Raw genomic sequence first — 24,764 nt, forward strand, 5'->3', positions numbered from 1 at the left:
TAGTTACATACAAAACCTAATAATAACCATAATAAAGTTGAATCTTATCTTAACCTGACACTGACAACCAACTAGTTTTCAGAGCCAACATATATATTTTTCAGAGCTTAAAGAAGACTCCAGAACATATTTGTGAGAGCGAGATATGTTTAGAAAGCAATGAGGGGGAAAGCAAATGTTGTTCCCAAGATAGCCAGATCATAATCATAATGGCTATTTCAGAAATTAATGAGATTGGGTAAAATTATAGCTCAATGATTATAATGCCTTGCCCAAGAACACTTGAGCAGTGCTAAGGGTTAAACAGAAATAAAAACACTTTTATAAAGAGATTTTTTTTAAAGGCACCATTTGTGAGTCGTACAGTCCTGCTCCTCTGATCCTCCTCTGACCCAAAACTGACAAACAATCGAGTCAAAGCTCATTTAGAAGTTGAATTGAGGTGAAATGATTTTTCATCACAAACTGAGCAGAGGGACGAGTGATTACGACGGCATTAACAGTAGACACATCAGGGAATACAAACAATCGAGTCAAAGCTCATTTAGAAGTTGAATTGAGGTGAAATGATTTTTCATCACAAACTGAGCAGAGGGACGAGTGATTACGACGGCATTAACAGTAGACACATCAGGGAATAAAAGACAAATACATAATACATTCCCACTGGAAATTGTACAGTAGTGGACCACATACAATATGTACCTTCAACTTTGAATTCACTTCAAGTGCACACTTAAGCAGGATTTCATTTGCAATGATATCACAGACTTTTTTTCTAAAACTCTGTTTTATGAGTAGATTTGATCTGAGGTAAGAAGATGAAGAATGCAGTAAATGGAAAGTGAATTTCCCTTCAGACCAGTGTAAAGCTTAGCCTGGTCCTACCAGACCATCGTACTTCATTTAATTTGTACAGAAGGTCTGGAATCGCTCAATTGACAAACATATGCTCATTGAAGGCAGGTGTCTATTGAAGTTTAAAACTATTGGATCTGCCCAGTGCCACTCCGGAACTGCCAACCAATCGCATAGCGGTGTATGTTATGCACCTGAAACTGGCGCACGTCATTGTTCTCAGCCACTCCCTCTGTTCGCTGATTGGTCATGCAAAAATCTATCCTGAGAAAGCCTGAGAATATACCGCGGACCCAGACTGACTACTGAAGGGAATTTAAATGAATATGTGAAAAACCAAACGTTATTTTGTGTCCTCAATTAAACATTTGCGAACACGCATAGGGGAGAACGGGGTAATTTGTCACACGGGTAGGTTGTCACAATCGTTATATCTCGGAACCAGAAGGCGCTGTCTGTTAAATTTTGGTATGTAAATATCCACAACTGGGATCAGAGGTCACCTACATAGTCTTCCTTGGAGTTAGAGTGCTGAATTTGAGGTGAGAGGACTGTTAGTGTTTTTCATGTCAAATTGAAAATATCTAGCTCCTCAGTATTTTTCTTCTAGGCTTTTACACAATTGGTTTATAACAAAACACTCGTTACCCTAAACAAGTGTGAAGGGTAAGCTATAGTTTAGATTGTTTTTAGCAAGCTAATTAGTTGTCAGATGGTTGTTGGCCTTGATGCTAGCAATAAATTCCAGTTGGGGTTGGTCGTCACATTTTTTGGGGGGTTGGTTGTCACATGTTATCCAAAGGGTGCAGCCAGGAAAGGAACCCAATAACAAAAGAAAATGTCAAGCTGTATCCTCACGCGAAATTAAACTTTCAAATGTAGTTCTGCTTTCTTGCCTTCTTTTTAAGATTTTTCCCATAAAGATAACATTGTGACAAACAACCCCATAGTGTGTGACAACCAACCCCTTGATGGGGATGGTTTTCACAATGTGTTAGAGTGTCTTTGATGGTAAATTTCTTCTTTATTACAATAAGTTTAGAAAAGTGAGGGGTTCACATTTCAAGCCAACAAAGCTTCAATTTAATGTAGGAATGACTATTGAAAGATGTTTAGGTGATGAGCAATTCTCACTAGAGTAAAAAGTGTGCCTACTTACCCCGGTCTCCCCTACACATACACATAAAGAAAATGTAAAAAAAATTAAAATAAACACAAAATTTGATACGAACGTAAGAGCCGCATGAAACTAGGCAAAGAGCCGCATGCAGCTCGGGAGCCGCGGGTTGGCCAGGCCTGATCTACTATGTTAAAAAAAGGAAAACGTTTTTAAAATCAAGATTTGATAGTTTTTAGAGAAATGCAAATGTACGCAAGAATGCCACATTTGCATATTTATTCAAACATTCCGAAAAAGTATTTGTATTTAATGGAAGTAATCAACGGGCAAAGTTTCATGATGATATCTAAAATGTCTCCCTTTTCACCTGCAGTGTCTCCCCTTAAAGTCCTTACCCACTCTTAAGCTTTTTAGAGACATTTTAAATAGTTTGAGACTTAGTTGTATTGTGATTCAGTAAAGTAGACGATATACAAAGATTTTATTTTTACCAACAAAGCCATTATCCCCACACAGAATTTTCTACTGTTTTCAACACTGATTAACTTTCTCTGGCTCTGTGCGGTCAGACCACAGCAATCATGACAGCTGTGTATTTTTTTTTTTTTGGGGGGGGGGTTCTTTCCTGGCTACAGCCTCACAGCAGGACAAGACGGGACTTCCAGTCGGTTGCCATGGCAGCGGCTTAGTGGCGAGATGACACGGCGGACATTTATAATGTGTAATTAACTCGCTGACCGACAGCACTGACCCAAATCCTGCCCCGCCGGCACACTTTGTGTTCCCACTGAGAAACACATACGGGCCCATACACCCTCACCTGTCCCTCACAGCTGGAGCCTGTCTGTGTGGATGAACAGGTGACAGATGACAACAGTGTGAAGGAAAACTGCTGCAGACCAACAGTGCAAGCAAAGAGGCGGGAGGATACTGACAAACTTTGACTTTGTCTTAGCAAACCAAGTGCGTTCCAAATCGCATACTTTCCTTGTTTCTATTCTACAAACTACAGCTGATCATAAAAAGTATGTAGTTAGCGTGCAGTAGGCATATAATCGGGACATAATTCTACTTTGTGATATTGGGCCATACAAATAAAACTGATTTGATTTGATTTATTAATGTGACTTTCAAAGTGTAAAAGGAGGTAAGGAAAGACTCATTGCCCTGTAAAATCAGTTGGGAGAAGAAGCACCAGATCGTGCCACGCACAACTGTTGAGAAACCCATCTGAGATAATCTCCATTTCTACAAATCACCTTCCAAACCCGCAGTGGATACCGTATACTACATTTACATAATATCAATTCCCGCACAAAAGAACACACAGATGGCAGGATTAAGAAGGGAAAATGGAGGGGCCGATAAGACCGGCGAGAAGGAACGGGGAAATCTACCAAAGATTCATGACAAACATCCAAACAATCTGCAATCCTGCAGCGCCCACAGAGAAATGAAAGGCAGATGGTGAAAGAAAAAATGAACAGATGTCTGTAAGTGATCACCTCACACACACTTTTTTTTCACTTTCACGATACACCCAAGCTCTTTGGTAGAGGAAGCAGAGGTAAATGCTTCCTCCACAAGGTCACACGTGGCAGGTGTTACTTTAATCATCTGCTTGCTGCTAGTGATTTTTAAGCTGACACACAGGGCAATGGTGGCTTGGTGGGGTCAAGTCTGGCTGACAAGTCACACTAAATCCCTTCTTTTTTTCCTTGTTTTCAATTGCGTTCAAAATCCCGGATTACAAAGCTTAAAACAAAGGGTAGGTCAAATTCGTTTGATCCGTTGGTGTGTGGGGAACTGAGCAGCCAGCAGTACACCGGACACACTGAGACGGATTAAAGCAGTCTGGACATATGTGTGGCCACGCAGCCGGCCATGGCGCTTTAATCTGTAACACTGCATAGTTTCATAAAGAGAATGTCCAGATCTACCCTATCACACATGCAGCACACAGCAGGAGATTGTGGGTGTGAGACACATTCATATAGGCTACGCCCATCCCCCCGCGCCTCCTGATCCCAACTTAGTACTAGGGGGTAAAGTCAGGGTAACGTAGGGTTGAGTAACCCTTACATTTGTGTTCACACAAACAGCTCACCCCGGTAAACTCTAGATAATTGATACAGATGTGTAAAATCTCAGGCAGAGTAACATCATGTAACCTGGATGGGATTACTGGTTGAATACATGTGGGGAATCTGTATCATATCCAGTAATACACCTGTGTGCCCATGTAAATACCAAGTAACCAAACAGCTGCCAAAGCTTCAGGTAAGTTCTTTATTTGTCATTAAATGGTGTTAACCAACCAGATTGGCTGGTAAAGAGATGAGACTAGAAATATGTGTTCGTTTGATTCCATTTATGGACTGTGAGACAGGTGTATGAATGTTAGCTTAGCGTCCAAGCGATGCGATCTGCTGATGCCATGTATGTATGTGGTGTAACTGGTTATCTATTTGCTTAGCCCGCTCTTTGGGAGATCCAAACGTCCACCTTTTCACTTGGTAACTGTGTCACCCCCAATGTCCGACTTGAGACTTTTCCAACCTTGTCAGCAGACATTAATGTATTTTGACCAAATTCTATCTGTACAAAGCAACTTAGATATTATATGGTTAAGGACCGTTTGTGGATCTGACTAATAATCTATGGTTGGAATATGCTAAGGGTAGGGTGGCCTAGAGGAAAGGTGGCCGACCAGTAACCATGAGATCGCTGGTTCGATCCCCGGCACCGGACAGGAGGGTGTTAGTTGCCCACCATCGCTACCATTGTGTCCTTGAGCAAGACACTTAACCCCAAAACTGTTCCAGGGGCGCTATAACAATTGACTAATAAAGTAACTAAACTTAACAAGGGTAAGGCAATGAATAAATACACTTGACTGAAGTTTAAAAAAAGTGTGGTGACGGTTAATTAAAGGCAAACATTAATTGTAGCTCCTATCCACCCCCATATTGTCCTCCTTGCTGCAGTCACGTTTTGGTGTCAACGGTACGAGTTTAGCTGCTTACAAAATAGATCAGGTACAAAAGCATGTTATGTAACTTGATCGAATGGTACAGTATGAATAAATAAATTCCCATAAAGAAAATCTGATGCACTCAAAACGTATAACCAGTGTTGGGAACGTTACTTTGAAAAAGTAATTAGTTATAGTTACTCACTACTTGTTCCAAAAAGTAACTGAGTTAGTAACTGAATTACTTTACAATAGAAGTAATTAGTTACCAGGGAAAGTAACTATTTGCGTTAGCCTAGTGTAAAAAAAAAAAAAAAAAAAGTTGTCAATTTGGATTTTTCTGAGCAGTTTTCACAGGTCAGTTGAAATGAGTAGAACAGACAGGTAGGCCTACTTGTAGGCTACATAACCTTCAATATTTATTGCACATCAACAGACAGCAAGAGGTTTAGGCCTATCCTGCACTTCAAGTAGGCCTATTTTGTTCTCAACAAAAGTAGTAGAGGAAACTGCTGGATGTACCGTGCTGATCTGCTAATATCACTGGATTCACTTCAGGGGTGTCGGCTAAAACAGCCAAAAACGTCAGACTATGAAGCATGAGACGATGAGAGGAGGAGAGGATTTATCCTGTGTATTTCCTTCTTTAACATGCACAGCAGCATACAGATCCCAGGAAAAGAACGATAGCAATATTCGGCTCGTGATGACACGCTAAACAGCTGATGCAACCGGCGAATCGCGGCCGTTTAATAACGTGCATACATTACAATTTATAGAGATCGGGAAACTCCATGCACTTACTCACAAGGGCGATGCAAACAAACTCAGGGAGAGCACGTTTCAACCGTGGATTGATAGGTGGTTAGTGCGGCAACGTGCACGCTCACACAACAGAGAGAGAAAGAAAAAGAAACTTCACTTAACAGGCGCTCCGGCTGACTGACGTGACGGCGCTAACTGACAGTTATAATGTCATCCACACTGAATAAAACACACCAGTCTCCTCACTAGCAGTTTGTGTGGTATGGAGCCAGGGGTGCGTTCGGATTACACAGTTTATTCAATCAATTCATAGTAACGCACCGCATTTAACGTTCAGTAACGATAACGGCGTTGTAACGACGGAAAAAGTAATTAGTTAGATTACCCCGTTACTGAAAAAAGAACGGCGTTACCTAACGCCGTTATTTTAAACGGCGTTATTCCCAACACTGCGTATAACTCATAAATAATACTGATAGAAATGGGCATTGTTATAGTATAGTGCTTTAGAAATTAAAGTTGGTTGACTAATCTGTGATATATAAAAAAAAAACTTACAAGCTTAATTGCCTTCTATTTTTCTATCATTATTTAATGGAATTACTACAGCTACTACTAAAGGGAGAATGCGTAGTCCTCTGTGTATCCAGACTCACTGTTTTCAGTGAGACATAAATGTGAAGTGAATGTGTTCAGTCAGGGCCAAAGAGACATCAAACGGATTCCAGCTGTGAGTCAGCTCTCCCCCACAGGCACCGAAAAGTTTCATTTAATCTAATCAAAGAAAAAATCCCTTTCTATAAACTTCAATCTAATTAACGATGAGAAATATGGAGGGAAGGAAGGATGAGTGGAGGAATAGGAGATAAGAAGAAACAAAGGAAAGGAAATAATGCATAGAAGCTGAATTCTAATTAGCTAACTAACATCTGTGCATTCTTTTCTGTATATATACACTACACCGGTTCAATCAGAAAACTCTGGAGTTGTTTGAAGGGAAGGTGGAGCATGCAACAGTTTTCCCTGCATACTTTCAGTCTTTGCGCTAAGCTAAGCTAAACTGATTGATCGCTAATCATTACCGTGACGCGAGCTAACACAGCGCTAAATGTACTTTATATCGACTACAAAAATATAACATTTTATTGCTTATTAGTTAGCTTCTCTATCCCCCTCAACCACCCACCATACTTGAACATGTAAGTTGTATTTAAAACTGTTTCCACGGAGAACCACTTACTTGATATCTGAGAGTGAATTTGGCAGTAGATTTGTTGTGATTGTGGGCCTGAGATGGACTGGTAAAGACATATTGACAGACTTTTAATTCTTGGGCATTAGTGAAGCCTTCCCTCTCTCGGCAGGAGCTCAGAGATCCAGCCATCCCTCTCTTTCTCATGTCTTTTCAGCCTGTTTGGGCCGGCCGGTGGCTCTGCGGGGGTGCTTGGCAGCTTGTTAAATGTTTTCTAAAACACCCACCAGTAATTCACAGAGCCTGTAATTAATCAGGAGAGGAACCCCGCAGGCCCACAACCAGCAAAAGTGTGTGTCTGGGGGGGAGGGGAGGGGGTTATGTGTGTGTTTGTGTTGTCTATCCAAGAGAGGGACTTCATGATTTCACAGCCAAGTGAAACAATCACAGCAGGCCACAGACCAATCTGTGTCTTACGGCTGTCTGAGAGCTTGCGTGTGTGTGTGTGTGTGTATGTGTGTGTGTGTGTGTGTGTGTGTGTGTGTGTGTGTGTGTGTGTGTGTGTGTGAGTGTGTGTGTATGTGTGTGTGTGTGTGTGTGTGTGTGTGTGTGTGCGTGTGTGTGTGTGTGTGTGTGTGTGAGTGTGTGTGTGTGTGTGTGTTTGTGCGTGTGTGTGTGTGTGTGTGCGTGTATGTGTGTGCATGATCAGTGAATGTTTAGCTGCATTGACAGAGTTTCAATTAACAACTAACTACTCTCTTTTTAAATACAGGCATGTGAAGCCGCTGTTCACTTATACTGTCATATGCAACAGTACTGTATAAGGCTGTCTGTCTTCCACTACATCAATATCCCCCCTAAACTCATTCTAGTGACAGCACTGATCACCATCTCCATAAGGCAACACACTAACTATGCCTAAGGACCTCATACAACCACACTTCAAAAATACTGTACTGTCCTTTTAAAGTAGTGGTGTGCATCTGGGCCCAGATTTACAACATACAGTATCTCACAAAAGTAAGTACACCCCTCACATTTCTTGAAATATTTCATTATATCTTTTCATGGGACACTGAAGAAACTACATTTTGATACAATGTAAAGTAGTCAGTGTACAGCTTGTATAATAGTGTAAATTTACTGTCCCCTCAAAATAACTCGACACAGCCATTAATATCTAAACTGCTGGCAACAAAAGTGAGTACACCCCTAAGTGAAAATGTCCAAATTGGGCCCAAAGCATTCAATGAACTGTAGATCCCCAGTGCTGGCAGCACTCATTTAGCCCCAGACCATGACACTCCAACCACCATGATTGACTATAGGCAAGACACACTTGTCTTTGTACTCGTCACCTGGTAGCCGCCCCACACTCTTAACACCATCTGAACCAAATAAATGTACTATCTTGGTCTCATCAGACCACAGGACATGGTTGCAGTAATCCATGTCCGTAGTCTGCTTGTCTTCAGCAAACTTTTTGTGGGGTTTCTTGTGCATCATCTTTGGAATAGGCTTTCTTCTGGGACGACAGCCATACAGACCAGTATGATGCAGAGTGCGGCGTATGGTCTGAGCACTGACAGGTTGACCCCCCACCCCTTCAAGCCCTTCAGCAATGCTGTCAGCACTCATACGTCTATTTTCCAAAGCCAACCTCTGGGTATGATGCTGAGCACGTGCTCTCAACCTTCATAAACTGGGCCGCAGGGCAGTATTGCAACATGATAACGACCCCAAACACACCTCCAAGACGACCACTGCCTTGCTACAGAAGTTGAGGGTAAAGGTTATGGCCTGGCCAAGCATGTCTCCAGACCTAAACCCTATTGAGCATCTTTAATATCCACCAGCAAGTTCTCTAATATCCACCAGCTCCATGGGTGGAAGAGGATTCCAGTGGCAACCTGTGAAGCTCTGGTGAACTCCATGCCCAAGAGGGTTAAGGCAGTGCTGGAAAATAATGGTGGCAACACAAAATATTGACACTTTGGGCCCAATTTGGAAATTTTCACTGTGGTGTACTCACTTTTGTTGCCAGCACTTTAGACATTAATGGCTGTGTGTCGAGTTATTTTGAGGGGACCGTAAATTTACACTGTTATATAAGCTGTACACTGACTAAAAGTGTCATTTATTCAGTGTTGTCCCATGGAAAGATATAATGAAATATTTGAAGAAATGTGAAGGGTGTACTCACTTTTGTGAGATACTATACTCTAACAATATTTTTCTCTTTTGCAAAAAGCAGTGTGTGTGTGTGTGTGTGTGTGTGTGTGTGGGGTGTGTGTGTGTGTGTGTGTGTGTGTGTGTGTGTGTGTGTGTGTGTGTGTGTGTGTGTGTGTGTGCGCGCGCCCATATCCTTCAGCTAGCCAGCTCCTCACTATTGCTTTCATTGGTAAAAATGAAAAAAGGTTCAGGTCGGGACATGTTGACATGTTGAAGCAGGATGGACTCGGCATCATTATAATTTCTAAAAGATAACATCACTGTAGCACTACAGTAACAATACTTTAATGCCTTCATAATGTGTTATACCACCTGTATGAGAAGATTTTAAATGTCTCATACCCAACTTAAACAAATCCTATTCTCTGTAATGACATATGTTTGTCATTGTTGTATGGGGGGGGGGGGGGTCATCTCTGCCACTGTTTTTTGTCCAGTATGATTTTTATCCATTAGCATCCAGCTGGTGGTGGGCTGACAGCATAGCACAGTTGAATATGAGCGATAGCTGCAGCGCTGGCTTTGGTTCCTCTCATGGCTTTTCATTAAGGCGCTAACATGGACAAGCTAATGAGCCGGGCTGCACTCATTACTATGGGAAACAACGCTCAACATTCGTTATCCTAATCATCTAATCATGGTCACTGCCCTGTGGAGTCGGAACACACACACACACACACACACACACACACACACACACACACACACACACACACACACACACACATCCCAATGCATCACCATCCCTTGGATATTTGTCAATGCCTCTATTTGGAAATAAACACAGCGTAATGGGGCGTATTAGCACAACATATTTCTTCTTTATTAGTTTAATGTAAATGCAAGACAGAGGCTATAGGGAGTTTTTTTTCCGCATGTCAGCAGCCAACTTTTCCCTTTTTAAAAATGCATTTTATCTCTAGGGTTTTTTATTGGTCTAAATTTAAATACTGGACCATTAAACAGTAATGAACACTGTTTGCATGTCCTCTACGTCGCCGATTTAGGACCAACATTCTTCAAAGTAATTAGCGGTAAAACAGGAGTTTATGCTCACATAAAGTTTTAGGTGTACACATCATATATGGCAGCAGAAATGACAAAGAGGTGCGGGTTCAATGAAGTTTTCGAGCTCCCAAAGCAGGGTTAGAAGTAAAAAAAAAATGAAATGAAACAAACCAATGTTCTCTTGACTTGTCACGTACATGGCTGAAGGTGCATTTATGCAAACTGCAAAGAGGGTATTCATGTATCAGTATCATAGCACATAATAATTCTAATGAAAGGTCGAGTAGCCCTCTGAAAGCAGCCCCTCTCACTTTCTCTTCCAACACAAATGCTCTTTTCTACTCCACTACAATTCAGTGGGACATATTCTACTTTTCACTCCACTACATTTACTACTAGCCCTACATTTTCCATGAAGCCATGAAACACTCTTTCTGCCTTTTCTCAGGCTAGGATGAACTGATTTCTAAAATGTTTGCACATTTAGGGTGTATTCACAGATGCCGTGTTTAGTTCGGTTGAAACGGAGGCCTTTTTATTATTTTTAACCCCATATTATATCAATGATATATTTCGCAGTTTTTACTTCGTTCTTCCTGCTTCTCTCCACCCCAGAATTTCTGTCCAATGAATGAATGACCTTCGATCATGTGTGGTTTTGCTTCGTAATGCTGGTTCACTTGCAAAAGGGGCAAATATGAAAGTGGACCACACCAAAAATAAAATCTAAATTCTATTCGGTCTGGACCAAAGCAAGTGAACTAACGGACTTTCCATGTGTGAATACACCCTTATACTACATTGGATCTCAGAGTTCAATACACCTTCATATTCCCACCGGTGCAGAAGGTCTTTAAGTCTGCACTCTTAAGATGATTGAAACCACTGGAAGGCTAGTCATGTGAAATGTGTATACAGGAAGAGCCAAACTCCAATGACAAAAGCAAGTGGAAAATAAAGCTGAAGCAAATGTAAACCTTTTAAGTAAAGAGAAAGTGAGAGCAACAGAGTAGTGAGTATGACATCAACATGTTCCTGTGAGTGTATCCATTATGTTGGTTATCCACACACAAAAGGCCATTAGAAATGCCTGAGAACGTCTGTAAATGTGGCTTGAAAGTAAACTTTGTGTTCACCTTATCGAATATCTTTTAATTCGCAGATGAGGCGCAGACAGATAAAAGGCAGACAGATGAGGGGGAGATGAATGTATAAACCCACATGAGTGCGTTCACACACAGCTGCAGGCCTCGGCGACGCGATAAGAAAAAAAACACACCTCGCTCTTAAATCCCTCGTCTGCCTCGGCTCTGGAATGTTTTATCAATGACAAAATACACGAGCGGTTTGAAAGAAAATATCTAGAGCTGTGAGCCTTCATGTGTTTATCGTTCATGCTGAAATGGCTCAGAAGGGTCGGACCCATTTCACGTCAGCTGTCACGTCAGCTTTACATTTCAATCGATTTATTTTTTTATACAGGTAAATCCCATTGAGACCGAAGACTCTTTTGCAAGGAAGACCTGTTCCCATTCCAACGTTACCATTCATACACACATTCATACACCCATAGCAGGCTAACTATCGACATTCACACGAGGCAAGGTGGGTCTTGCCCAAGGACACAACAACCATGACACAAGTGGCAGGGCGGGGATCGAACCGCCAACCCTTTGATCATTGGCCGACCTGCTCTACCACCTGAGCCACAGTCGTCCCAATTGCTTCACATACTGTCTTACTGTCTTTCTAACTTTCCCTGTGTTTAAATTTTCAGTTACTTCCTTGCTATTTAGTATGGTAGAAAAACATTTAGAATGTCCCAATTCTTATGGTCGGATTTAGCATGTTTAAATACTGTATACCCGGATGCCTACTACCACATCCGGTCGTGACTTTTAGTGTTGAAATCAGCATGATATTTGGGGCGATTCTGTCCCACTATCCATTGGACACCTCATGTGGCGTCACATCAACGGAGCCTCTGTATGAAAGCAACCAGTAGGGATGCGATGGATATAAGCAAGAGGCAATATCAACATCACTGTTAGGATGAAATTTAATACGTTAAAGTATGTCCTAATTGTAGCATACTGCATGCTAACTAGATTATTTGAGTATGAAATTTGGAACGCATCCTTTGCTTCCTTCTTCCTCGCAGCCATTTTTCCTAGCATCCCTCCTTTCTTGTCAGTTAACATAGACACATGGCGACAGGATTTGTGCCACTCATTCACTCAATGGATTTAAAAAACCAAAGGCCAGTGGTGGTGCTGTTTCTGAGGCAAGAGAAATCAGCCATTTGAGTTCAGCGTAGAATATTAAAGATTTGAGTGCTTGAGAGTTGCATGTTTGTTTAAGAATTGAATGGGGGGATATGCGTAGGATGTAGCACAAGTACATCCAGACCTTGAGTTACTGTATGTATACATTAAATATGGTTTTGATTAATTGTTTTTAAGATGGTTGCCTAAATTTGTGTTTATTGGGTTTTCTGGCGCCACTCGCCAGCACATAAGTGTGTCGTATTTAAAGGAATACTTCACCCATACGGAACCGGCATTCTATCATTATAAAATCGCTATTATGCTATAATGAATGAGGTTTTTCTTCCCTCAGTCTTTCCTCAGTCTTCCCTTGGCCCAGCTGTCCTGATAATCCTAACCCTTTATTTGCCCAGTTGTGATGTCACTACTGTGCAAAATGTATAGGGTTAGACAGTGAGACCATAAAATACTCTTTCTGCCCTTTCTCAGGCTAGGATGAACCGATTTCTAAAATGTTTGCACATTTATACTACATAGGATCTCAGAGTTCAATACACCTTCGTATTCCCACTGGTGAAGTAGGCCTTTAATAATAAAAAATTAAAAAATCTGAGCGATCATAATATTCAAAACTCTGAGTGAAACTTAGCCCATAATACAAGTAAAGTATTCTACAGACCAAGACAGACCTTGGCTTTTCACAGTTAATATGTGCACACACACATGCTTTAGTGATCCTCTATTCGCCATACATTAGGAATGGCTAATTCCATTTCTCATGTGTGCATTGTGTTGCTATTGACTTTTTGTTGTGCTGCTAACATATTAAAGTTTAAATTGGGGGACAATATATGGCATGCTTTATGCTTTGCCTGTTTAGTTACTAATGGTGAAAATAATTGTACAAAGTTTACTTATTTCTACATACTTAAGGGTGGAGGAGTTAGAGTTTATTTGATTTTTGTCTATAGGGTTTTCAGAAAAAAAAACGTATATAGTAATGTTAGACCCCCCTCCACCAAGGTATTATTTATTTTTAAATCTAAAAGTTCAAAATGTCTAAAAAGTGCCAACCTTCTAAGCAGCAATAGTTTCCCCTGGTATCAATCTAACTATGTCAGACTACAGCAGCTGTATGATCCCATCCCAGACGCGCCACACTCTCTCACACAGATTTATTGTAAACATCATATGATGTTTGCAGGCGGAGAGAGCGCAGTGTAAACACAATACGAATGTGATGTGAACACGCAGACAAAGACATGAAAGCACACGGCCCATTCAGAGAGACCCAGCTGGAAGGAAGAATGGGAAAAACACCCCAAGGTTAATTTGCAGATTTTTTCTCTTGAGAGTCGAACAAACACCAGCTGCCTCTGTTTGATTTTTCTAATCTCTGCTTGTGGAATAAAAAAAAAAACTGTCTCCTGTTTTCATTAAAGCATTTAATAAATACAAATATCTGATGCGGTTTTTGTCTGGTGATAAGCCCTGTATTCAATGTCCTGTACATCCATTTGGGAGTGACATTAAAGAGATCCTATTATACTACTTTTCTGGTCTTCATTTCTTGTTAAAAACTGCTATAGAGCAACCTGACACGAATCACATCACAAAAAACTATGTAGATTTTCGGGACACTCTTCCTCTTACCCTAGCGAGCACAGCAGTCTCTCTCTACACACTGCTTTGAGCTTCTCCGCCCCTCCCCCCCTGCTGCAAACCCCACCACGTTGTGATTAGTTACCTTTCTTCCAGCAGCGGGAAATTTTAAGGAAGGTGGGGGCATGCAGCCGGAGCTTGCCTGAGCGGCAGCATTACCATATATGGAAACATGACAGAAACGACCCCAGTGTGACAGACACAACCCGGAAATTTGAACAAGTTCAGCTCGACCGGCTGCCATAGTTTTTAGTGCTCTGCATAGCCACCCCAGACGGTCAGCAGGGAATACGTCGAAATGCATGTACGTAATTACTTGATACTCTAGTATGGTTAAACGTGACTATAAATCATTATAACAACGTTTATAGGTCATAAAAGTCTAAAAGTATCATAGGTCCTCTTTAAAGGAATACCTCACCGATACGGATCCGGCATTCTATCATTATAAAATCGCTATTACAATATAATGAATGAGGTTTTTTCTTCCCTCAGTCTTCCCTCAGTCTTCACTTGGCCCAGCTTTTATGTTAATCCCAACCCTAAATTCCCATGTGTGATGTCACACATGTGAAAATGTAGGGTTAGACAGTGAGACCATAACACACTAGTTCTGCCTTTTCTCAGGCTAGGATGAACCGATTTCTAAAATCTTTGCACATTTATACTACATACAGTATCTCACAAAAGTGAGTACACACCTAACATTTCTTCAAATATTTCATTATATCTTTCCATGGGACAACACTGAATAAATGACACTTTGATACAATGTTAAGTAGTCAGTGTACAGCTTGTATAACAGTGTAAATTTACTGTCCCCTCGAAATAACTCGACACACAGCCATTAATGTCTAAACTGCTGGCAACAAAAGTGAGTACACCCCTAAGTGAAAATGTCCAAATTGGGCCCAAAGTGTCAATATTTTGTGTTGCCACCATTATTTTCCAGCACTGCCTTAACCCTCTTGGGCATGGAGTTCACCAGAGCTTCACAGGTTGCCACTGGAATCCTCTTCCACTTATACATGACGACATCAAGGAGCTGGTGGATATTAGAGACCTTGCGCTCCTCCATCTCCCGTTTGAGCATGCCCCAAATATGCTCAATAGGGTTTAGGTCTGGAGACATGCTTGGCCAGTCCATTACCTCTACCCTCAGCTTCTGTAGCAAGCCAGTGGTCGTTCGGAGGTGTGTTTGGGGTCGTTATCATGTTGCAGTACTGCCCTGCGGCCCAGTTTATGAAGGGAGGGGATCATGCTCTGCTTCAGTACAGGACATGTTAGAATTCAATGAACTGTAGATCCCCAGTGCTGCCAGGACTCATGCAGCCCCAGACCATGACACTCCAACCACCATGCTTGACTATAGGCAAGACACACTTGTCTTTGTACTCCTCACCTGGTTGCCGCCCCACACTCTTAACACCATCTGAACCAAATAAATGTATCTTGGTCTCATCAGACCACATGACATGGTTGCAGTAATCCATGTCCGTAGTCTGCTTGTCTTCAGCAAACTTTTTGTGGGGTTTCTTGTGCATCATCTTTAGAATAGGCTTCCTTCTGGGACAACAGCCATGCAGATCAGTATGATGCAGTGTGTGGCATATGGTCTGAGCACTGACAGGTTGACCCCCCACCCCTTAAAGCCCTGCAGCAATGCTGGCAGCACTCATACGTCTATTTTCCAAAGCCAACCTCTGTGTATGACGCTGACCACGTGCACTCAACCTTCGTAAACCGGGCTGCAGGGCAGTATTGCAACATGATAACAACCCCAAACACACCTCCAAGACGACCAGTGGCTTACTAAAAAAGCTGAGGGTAAAGGTTATGGCCTGGCCAAGCCTGTCTCCAGACCTAAACCCTATTGAGCATCTTGGGGCATCCTCAAACGGAAGGTGGAGGAGCGCAAGGTCTCTAATATCCACCAGCTCCTTGATGTCGTCATGTATGAGTGGAAGAGGGTTCCAGTTGCAACATGTGAAGCTCTGGTGAACTCCATGCCCAAGAGGGTTAAGGTAGTGCTGGAAAATAATGGTGGCCACACAAAATATTGACACTTTGGGCCCAATTTGGAAAAAAATTCTTAGGTGTGTACTCACTTTTGTTGCCAGCAGTTCAGACATTAATGGCTGTGTGTCGAGTTATTTTGAGGGGACAGTGAATTTATAAAAGCTGTACACTGACTAATTTACATTGTATCTAAGTGTCATTTATTCAGTGTTGTCCCATGGAAAGATGTAATGAAATATTTGAAGAAATGTGAGGGGTGTACTCACTTTTGTGAGATACTGTTGGATCTCAGACTTCAATAAGCCTTCATATTTCCACCGGTGAAGTAGGTCTTTAAGGAACCTCCAAGGCCCCAAAAGGACATTGCGCACATGAGGTAAATAACTTGCCATACTAGTGATGTGACTTAAACCCATACCACATGAATACATGAAATAAAGACAGGAGAACCAGTTCTATTCATCAATTTAAAAAGGCAAAATAAAACTGATGTTTTGTCAGATTATCAATCCATCAATTTGTTATTGTTAAAGCTGGGGTGGAGGATTTGGGGAGAAAATGGCAGTTAGGATAGAGATTTGAATCCAAATACCTCAACCGCTCCACTTGTTCTCTTTGGTCCCTCCCCTATGGTCCCTCCCTGACACGCTCTACACCAACAAAGTTGTGCCAAAGTGAATGGACAGTCCCAACAGCCAATAAGAACAGAGAATCGGAGCCTCGCTGTGATTGGTCAAAGTGTACAGCTCATGTTAACTTTGACCAAACAGAAATCATATACCCCATCTTAAATTGGCTATAAAATTGACATTATATGGAAGAATGGACAAGGAAGTGTTATTAATAAGAGAACTGGATACATTTCAGTGAAACTAACTCACTGTTATCCAAGGGAAGCCTTCTTGCGAGGTGGCTTATTTTCTGTCAGAATTGGCTCTTGCCTTTAAAGGTGGAGTCAGTGATTATAGAGATATCTTTTTGTTGAAATCAGTGAGTATCTCCTGACATTCTGCGTCCCCGTCCTTATTGTGTTTGCGCTGGGAAACAAATCAGTGTACACAGTCACAGCATAGGTTCTGCCCGTTTACGGAGCCTAAACTGCTTATTAACACCAGATTTTCTCCAGAATCGCTGACTCTACCTTTAAGAAATAAGGGTTGTCTCGAAAAAGAAAAAAGTTAAACCTCAACACGAGACACAACACAACTGGTCACATGGCGAGATGCCGTGGTGGCCCAATCAAATATGTGGAAGTACACATTCCTGCTTGACTTCTTTTTACCACCAACATGTGATTTTTCTCTATTTATGACATCTATTGCAGGATGTCTGTCTTAGGAGAGGGATCCCTTACTCTGTCAACTCTCCCTGAGATTTCTCAATTTATTTTAATCCCGATAAAGGTTTTTTTTACTGGGAGTTTTTTCTCAGCCGAGCTAAGGGTCTAAGAGCAGAGGGTGTCATGCTGTATGGAATGTAAAGCCCACTGAGGCAAATGTCTATTTTTTGATATTGGGCTATACAAATAAAACTGGTTTGATTTGATTTACCACAAGCGCTGTATTTGTAGAGTGTTGACTTTGCAATCACCATGTCAAAAGATGAAATCATTGCTACTGTGATAACTTTCCAGGAAAACTGTAAAACCCTTTAAGCCCAGCCTTCAAGCTCTAACTATTAACTTTTCTGGATGGGATTTATTTTCTCTCAATGATACTTTAAGCAACGTGCAACCACCAACAAATCCTCTTTCAATGAGGAGCTTCGGGACTTGACACATGACACATGACACATTGACATTTTGAATTCAACGGATTAGATTCTTAATGATGTCAGATTGATTTTGACGGATGATAGTGTACTGTTGCTGTCACTGACTCAGCTGGTTCTTCTATTAATTATGTGTGTGGGGGGGGGGGACACATGTACTGTGTATTATACCAGGAGGCTTAATATGACCAGTGACCCCATTCTGACCGTGGCAAGAAGGACACAGTTAGCTCCTAGCATTGGTCCTGGGGTGTTGCTAGGGACAAGGTTATGATGAGTGACATAATGCTCAGTGAGTGTGCTGGTATGTAGCACATGGCGTGACGTTGGAAGGCAAGGCAAGGCAAGTTTATTTCTATAGCACAATTCAGACAAAAGGCCATTCAAAGTGCTTTACAGGGGCAAGATTAGAATACATAATACACATTAGAAAAGCGAATTAACAGAAATAAAACATTTAAAAGCTAATTGATAGAAATAGAACATTTAAATATGATACAATTGCAGGTTAAAATGGAAACAGAAAAGTCTTCAGACTTGATTTAAAAGAGCTGAGAGTTGCAGCTGACCTCAAGTTTTCTGGGAGTTTGTTCCAGAGATTTGGTGCATCTTGGAAGGGAGGTTTGAGCTTTCGTCAGAGTTTATGATAACAATTCATTTCATCTATTCGTAAATGTGCACCTGTGCTATACACATGATACCAATTATGTTATTTTATTTATTATTCTATGACAATTAAGAATAGTAAAATGAGAATTTATTAAGAGGGGGATATCCTGTCGAATAATTTCTTCCTATCTTGACAAACCATTAATAGTTTGAAAGCACACATCCCTGTAGATTTATCTGTGTACATGAGTGTATATAAAACACTAAACAGAACAGCAATGTATATCTATCCCCTTCACTTTTACGCTGATTGTGTGTTTTAGCTTCATACTAAAATAGTTGAATGTATGTTTCCCTCAGAAATACACACTCGATACCCCGTAATGAAATTCTAGGAATCTTTCCCAAATTTAACAAAAGAAGAAGACAAAACTAAGGTATTTCAGTATTCCGACCCTTAACTCAGCCCTTGGTTGAAACACCTCAAATGGGAGGAACTAAATACTTATGTCCATGAACAATTTCTTTTTTTATTATTATACATTCTTGTGCATTTTTTGGACACCAATACAGTATAAGGCCTTGAGGTTAATGTGTTTTTTTCAAAATCAGAGCAACAGTGCTATAGAATCAAACCATGATAGGATGTTGATACTTTTCATATCGTAATTGTTTTTATGGTAAAATGTGTGCGGTGCATTTTGACATTTGTTATGGAAATCCATTAATATGTCAGCAAAAAAAACATATTTCACAGTGGGTGCTTCCAACCCAAACAACAATCAGGCTGGTCTGAATACACCTGCATACATGAGCAGCTATAGGGTTTGACTTGCACCAGCAGCTGAGGAGCAGTCAGACAATAAATACACACATGCATTATGTATGAAAAAAGCTCCTGAAGCCAACAGACGGCTCAGCTTGTATATTTCATGACCGGCATTTGATTCTGGATGTGATTCCCTGTCCCATAGAGCAGGTGGTGGAGGGGGTGGGGGGGGTGGGCTGTAAGCAATGCAATGTGGACCATTTTTTATTCCATTCAATTTGTTTTCTATTGTTTTAAGGGGATGTCAGGCTGTTAACGGTTCACACTCAAGTTTTTTTTTTCCATGTGGGAGATTTCGGCAGTCAGACATTCTTTTTTTCTTTTCTTTTTTTCTCCACACAACATGGAGCACTGCAGGTGTGTGTGGGAATTCTTTCAATTGTATCTGTACGACTGCGAGTTTGGAGAGTGTTTTTAGAGTTGATGTAAGAAGAAGTAGGTCTTGGTGGAGCCGTCCCAATTTGAGTATAGCTGGAGAATTCTCTACAGTTACCATCAAAAAGCCACCACTCCCCCTCCCCACCCCCCCAACACACACACACACACACACACACACACACACACACACACACTCCAAAAATAAGCATATATAAAGTTGTTGGCTCACCCAGTACATTGAGCTCTGTGTGTGCTGTGATGTTGTGATTCTTGTTGCTAGCCGTACAGCTGTAGCTGCCCGAGTCGTCATCTGTGACGCTCCTGATGATCAGATTGCTGCCTGCCAGGAGAGAATACTTCTTGTTCCTGTGAATAGAGAGGGTTAGAGAGAGGGGGTTTATCTTTCTCCGGTCATGTTTGTCATCAGTTTATAACTTGCAGAATAATAACTAGATTCTGGCTTCATCTGGTTCATGCCATATTTTTTTCTTATTGTCAAGTAATCCTGTAAAAAAAAACAATATTTAAGACTGTACCTCAGATGTATTCACTTATAAAATGAGGATTTATTTTACATAAAAAAAAGCTTAGTTATATCCTTCACAGCTGGTCCCGTTAGAAAAATTTAAAGACTTCACTCAAACACTAGGGGAATGTTTTCAGCTTGGGATTACTATGTTTGGTGCTCCAGTGGGTATTTGGGGAAGCTAAATGTATGTATGCGAGTAAACTACAAAGAGAGAGTGTGTGTGTGTGTGTGTGTGTGTGTGTGTGTGTGTGTGTGTGTGTGTGTGTGTGTGTGTGTGTGTGTGTGTGTGTGTGTGTGTGCGTGTGTGTGCGTGTTCATGGTAATGAGGGAACATGTCACGCAGTGCACCAGTGTGACTCACCCACAAAAACCGAGCTACTCGGCTCAGAGAAAGAGTATCAGACGGTAATACATACACAGAGCACTTGTTAGTGGATACAGCTCTGGAAAAACACAAGGAGGCCCCACCAAAATGATCACTATCTCATGGTTTAACTGTGGAAAACATTTTCTCTGTGAAATTAACATTTTTGTTTTATTCTTGAGACTACTGACAACAATCCCCCCATTTTTGTTAATATTATTCTTGTGCATTTTCCATGATATAGAGACCGATTTGAAACGGGGCAGAGAGGGGATAAAAACGACATGGGGGTGGGGGGGGGGGGGGGGGCACAACCCTTGTTTTTTTCTCTGTCTTAAAATAAGTCCGTAGGTTGAAGAGGCTTCTCTTGGGTAACAGTGAGCTAATTTAACCGAAATTAATCCAGTTCGATAAATAACACTTCCTTGGTCATTCTTCCTCGTAGTTTTAAATATGAATAAAATATATATATAGTCATTTAGAGAATTCCCTTTGATAAAAATAATAATACACAACATTTTTGTGAAAATTGGAGTTCTCTCTTATTTTCCTTCCAGAGCTGTACCTTCAGTGTTGGTTTTGGTCTTTCAATAGGAGTGGCTAAGTAGATACTTTTGGTGACCACATGGCTTAAAACATGCATTATTTTACGACAGTGTGTATATATAAAATACATTGAGAAGAGAGAGAGAGATAGTGGATGGTGACATACCAGCTCTGGATGAGTTCCTCTCCTCTCCTCCACTGGATGCCTGGCGTGGGATACCCCGAGGCGGAACATTCCAGCACGGCATCCGTTCCCAGGAGGACCGTTACTTTGGGCGGACGCTGGAGGAACTGGAGGTTCCTGCTCACACCGGGCTCTGACAGGATAGAGACAGAAGGATGGGAGTGAGTTAAACACTGACATATGGTGCATATTCTGAGATACATGCCATGGCCAAATGTATGTGGACGCCTAAACAGTAAAGCTGTAAAGGATAGTTGACCAGGAAATGATTGGACAATGTTATGTAAATGGTAAATGGACTTGACTTATATAGCGCTTTTTTAGCCAATTTTCTCAGCCCCAAAGCGTTTTACATTTCTCGCCACATTCACCCATTCATACACCGATGACAGTAGCTGCCATCGGAAGCAATGTGGGGTTCAGTGTCTCTTCGCCCAGGGACACTTGGACATGTAGCGGGTAGGCGGGGGATCGAACCTCCAACCCTGCACTCCAGAGGACAACCTCCCTACCCACTTCGCCACTGCCCTAGCGTGAATAATCTGCTGCTATAACTCCTTTTTGTACCTGGTGAAGCATAAACCCAACAGGTAGCCATTCTAATAACACACATATACTTTCTTAACATTGGGACCTTGGGACCTTTATCTGCAATGTCAGCCCTAACTGTTGGTATGTAAAGCATCCAAGATAAGAACATTGAGCTGAATGAATCAATGATTGAAATACTTTATTTCTGTATTTGCTCATTAGCATGTACTGAATGTGCTACTGAAAACTGTAGCTTCATTTAACAGCCATGCAGACAGCGCATGTGGTCGCTCTCCGTGGTGCTAAAAGGAAAATCCAGTTCTGAGTAAAGGCATGGGCGGCTCATCAGTCAGTTTGAACATAGCTATGGTGCCCCCCCCCCCCCCCCTTTGTTTACATACCAGTTTACAGAGCCTAGGCTGTGTATTAACAGCTGTGTATTATTTTCAGCCCACACAAACAGGACATACAGGTAAGCGGATCGTGTGGAGATATTAACTGATTTTGACACAAAGTGATTTTGACAACAAGCATTCTCCAGAATCGCTGACTCCAACTATATAATGTCCAAAAGTTGGTCTTTAGCAGCACTGCTTTTAACATGAGATGAAGCAGAGAATCTCTCAGCATTGGGCATATGGGGATGGAGAGAAGAAGACAGCGAATTCATGGGAAAACTGTAAAAGATGAAAGGAGGATCAATCAATGAAGATCACACTGGGAAAGAGAAAAACTATCCCTGCGTTCCAATCCCCATACTTCCATACTATTTAGTATGGCAGAAAAAAGATTTAGGATGTCCCAATACATGCACGTCAATTGTAGTATGGCGAAAATACATAAATGCCCCACTAACTCCAATAGCATTTTGGAGTATTCCTCTTTATTCTTGACATTTCTCGACATAATGAAAAAACATATTCTTTTTCTGATTATTTTTGTCTCCTGTGGCCCTAAAACTCTTCTGTACTTTAGCATATAGTGTAGTAAAAAGAAAGAGTATGTGATTTGGTACGCAGGTCATGAAGTGGTTCAAAATGTCCCAGTTAGTGAATGTGAAAACACAAGAATGAACCTGGTACCAAAGCCAAACAGGGTTCTTAAAGGTACAGCAACACATGGCAAAGAGATGCTCACAGGAGATGTAGCAGAGGTGACACACTGACACAGATGACTGCTGGAGAAAAAAATGTCTGAAAACCAACAAAAGTGGCTTTTTTTTAAGTTGACTTGTTCAAAGCTTTCATGTTTTCCGGTTCAGATTTTCTATACGATTTCTATCAGAGAAAAATTGGGGCCTGAGGACACCCACAGACAGAGACACACACACACACACACACACACACACACAAACACACACACACACACACACACACACACACACACACACACACACTCTCCTGCAGGTTGTTAGCCCTCGGGTTAGCCCGAAGGCTGGAAGGTTCACAAAGACAGTTTTCTTCAGGAGACAGCAGGTTACATCATCAAAAATGTATTGTTCATTAATATTTTGTTATAAAATGTAACATCATTATGTTTCATAATAATTAATGCCATATTTTAAAAATTAGATTAAACATTAAAAAAAAACTTTAAAATACAATTTAAAGTTTTCATTTTATTTCATTTAACAACTAAATGTAAACTATACAAAATTAAATTAAAATCATGAGATTACATGTTAATCAGTGAGTGTTTCCTGCACAGGACCAGATCGGTCCAATTTAAACATAGCATCCCTGACACACAGACACAGACACACACACGCACGCACGCACCCATGCACACACACACACACACACACACACACACACACACACACACACACACACACACACACACACACACACACACACACACACACACACACACACACACACAAACAAACAAAACAAATAAGATACACATCTTTGCAGGCAGGCTCAGTATTCAATAGCACGGAGCAACAAAAAACCTAATCACAAAACATGATAATCAGCAGAAACCCAGGCAATGTACATGAGGCTTCACAAAGATTGTGTGTTGCGGCAGAATGGTCCACACAGCAGAATGTTAGTGTTCTCACACACAGAGAGAGAGAGAGACAGGGGAGAGACAGAGGAGTAAAGAGAGAGCCAGGGATCAGCCACATAATCACTGGCTCCGCTGCGTGACTCCTTTAATGTTTTCACAGACACGCCGCGGCCAAAGGAAGGCTGTCAGCGAATCACACCGCACGGCAACGCCACTCGCATTACAATGAGGAGGAGGGAGGTACCGACACACACACACACACACACACACGATCACACACAGACACACACACACACACACAGTCAGAAAAGAACCAATCACAACACTTAAGGAAAATCTAGTACCAATTCTAACCTGCACTTCTGCAAGCCTCACATTCGATTCATTCCCACAGATCAGTCTGGCCTCTCTCTCTGACCTAAAGTTTGCTGAAGGCAGCTTCTGATTGGTTCGTGTAGATGTCAATCTATCCTATTCCCCAATCCAGGTTGACGTCATCGACTACAGTAACAAATCAGGGGCTGCCTTCCACTAATGGATGGAAAATGGGAAGGGCCCTGTCTGACACGAGGCTAGATTGATGACTCCATGAACCAATCAGAGGCTGCCTTCCACTAACGGATGGTGCCGGGCTCCTCCCCATGGGGAATAGAGGAAGGCCAGACTGATGTGTACAGGAGAGAAAATAAATGGGTCTCACCAGGTTTCACAATTCACCTGTGCAGATCTATGGCAGATCAATCATGGGAATCAAGATGGTTCCATTTGATAATCTCTGACCGTTGACCTTCTGATGTCTCTGTCCGATAAACAACTTCACAAGCTAAAGTTAATAAAATCTTTATGGAGTCAGAATAATTCAATCCAGATCCCCCTTTGTCCGTTTGAAACTCCTATTGAAAAGGGATTAAGAA

At 41.5% G+C, this 24,764-nt stretch overlaps 1 protein-coding gene across 1 annotated transcript in view; it reads right to left on the reverse strand.

Annotated features, from left to right (window-relative positions):
• The window catches only part of dcc (DCC netrin 1 receptor), a gene marked incomplete at its 5' end in the record, with an annotated part of 197,397 nt that overhangs the window by 155,868 nt on the left and 16,765 nt on the right, over nucleotides 1-24,764 (reverse strand). Inside the window, 2 exons of the mRNA XM_080047014.1 lie at nucleotides 19,913-20,049; nucleotides 21,289-21,439. Coding sequence (XP_079903140.1) covers nucleotides 19,913-20,049; nucleotides 21,289-21,439 — 288 coding nt within the window. The remainder of the gene's footprint in view (nucleotides 1-19,912; nucleotides 20,050-21,288; nucleotides 21,440-24,764) is intronic.

This window comes from Ammodytes marinus (assembly GCF_949987685.1).
Source record: "Ammodytes marinus genome assembly, chromosome: 18".
Taxonomy (NCBI): domain Eukaryota; kingdom Metazoa; phylum Chordata; class Actinopteri; order Uranoscopiformes; family Ammodytidae; genus Ammodytes; species Ammodytes marinus.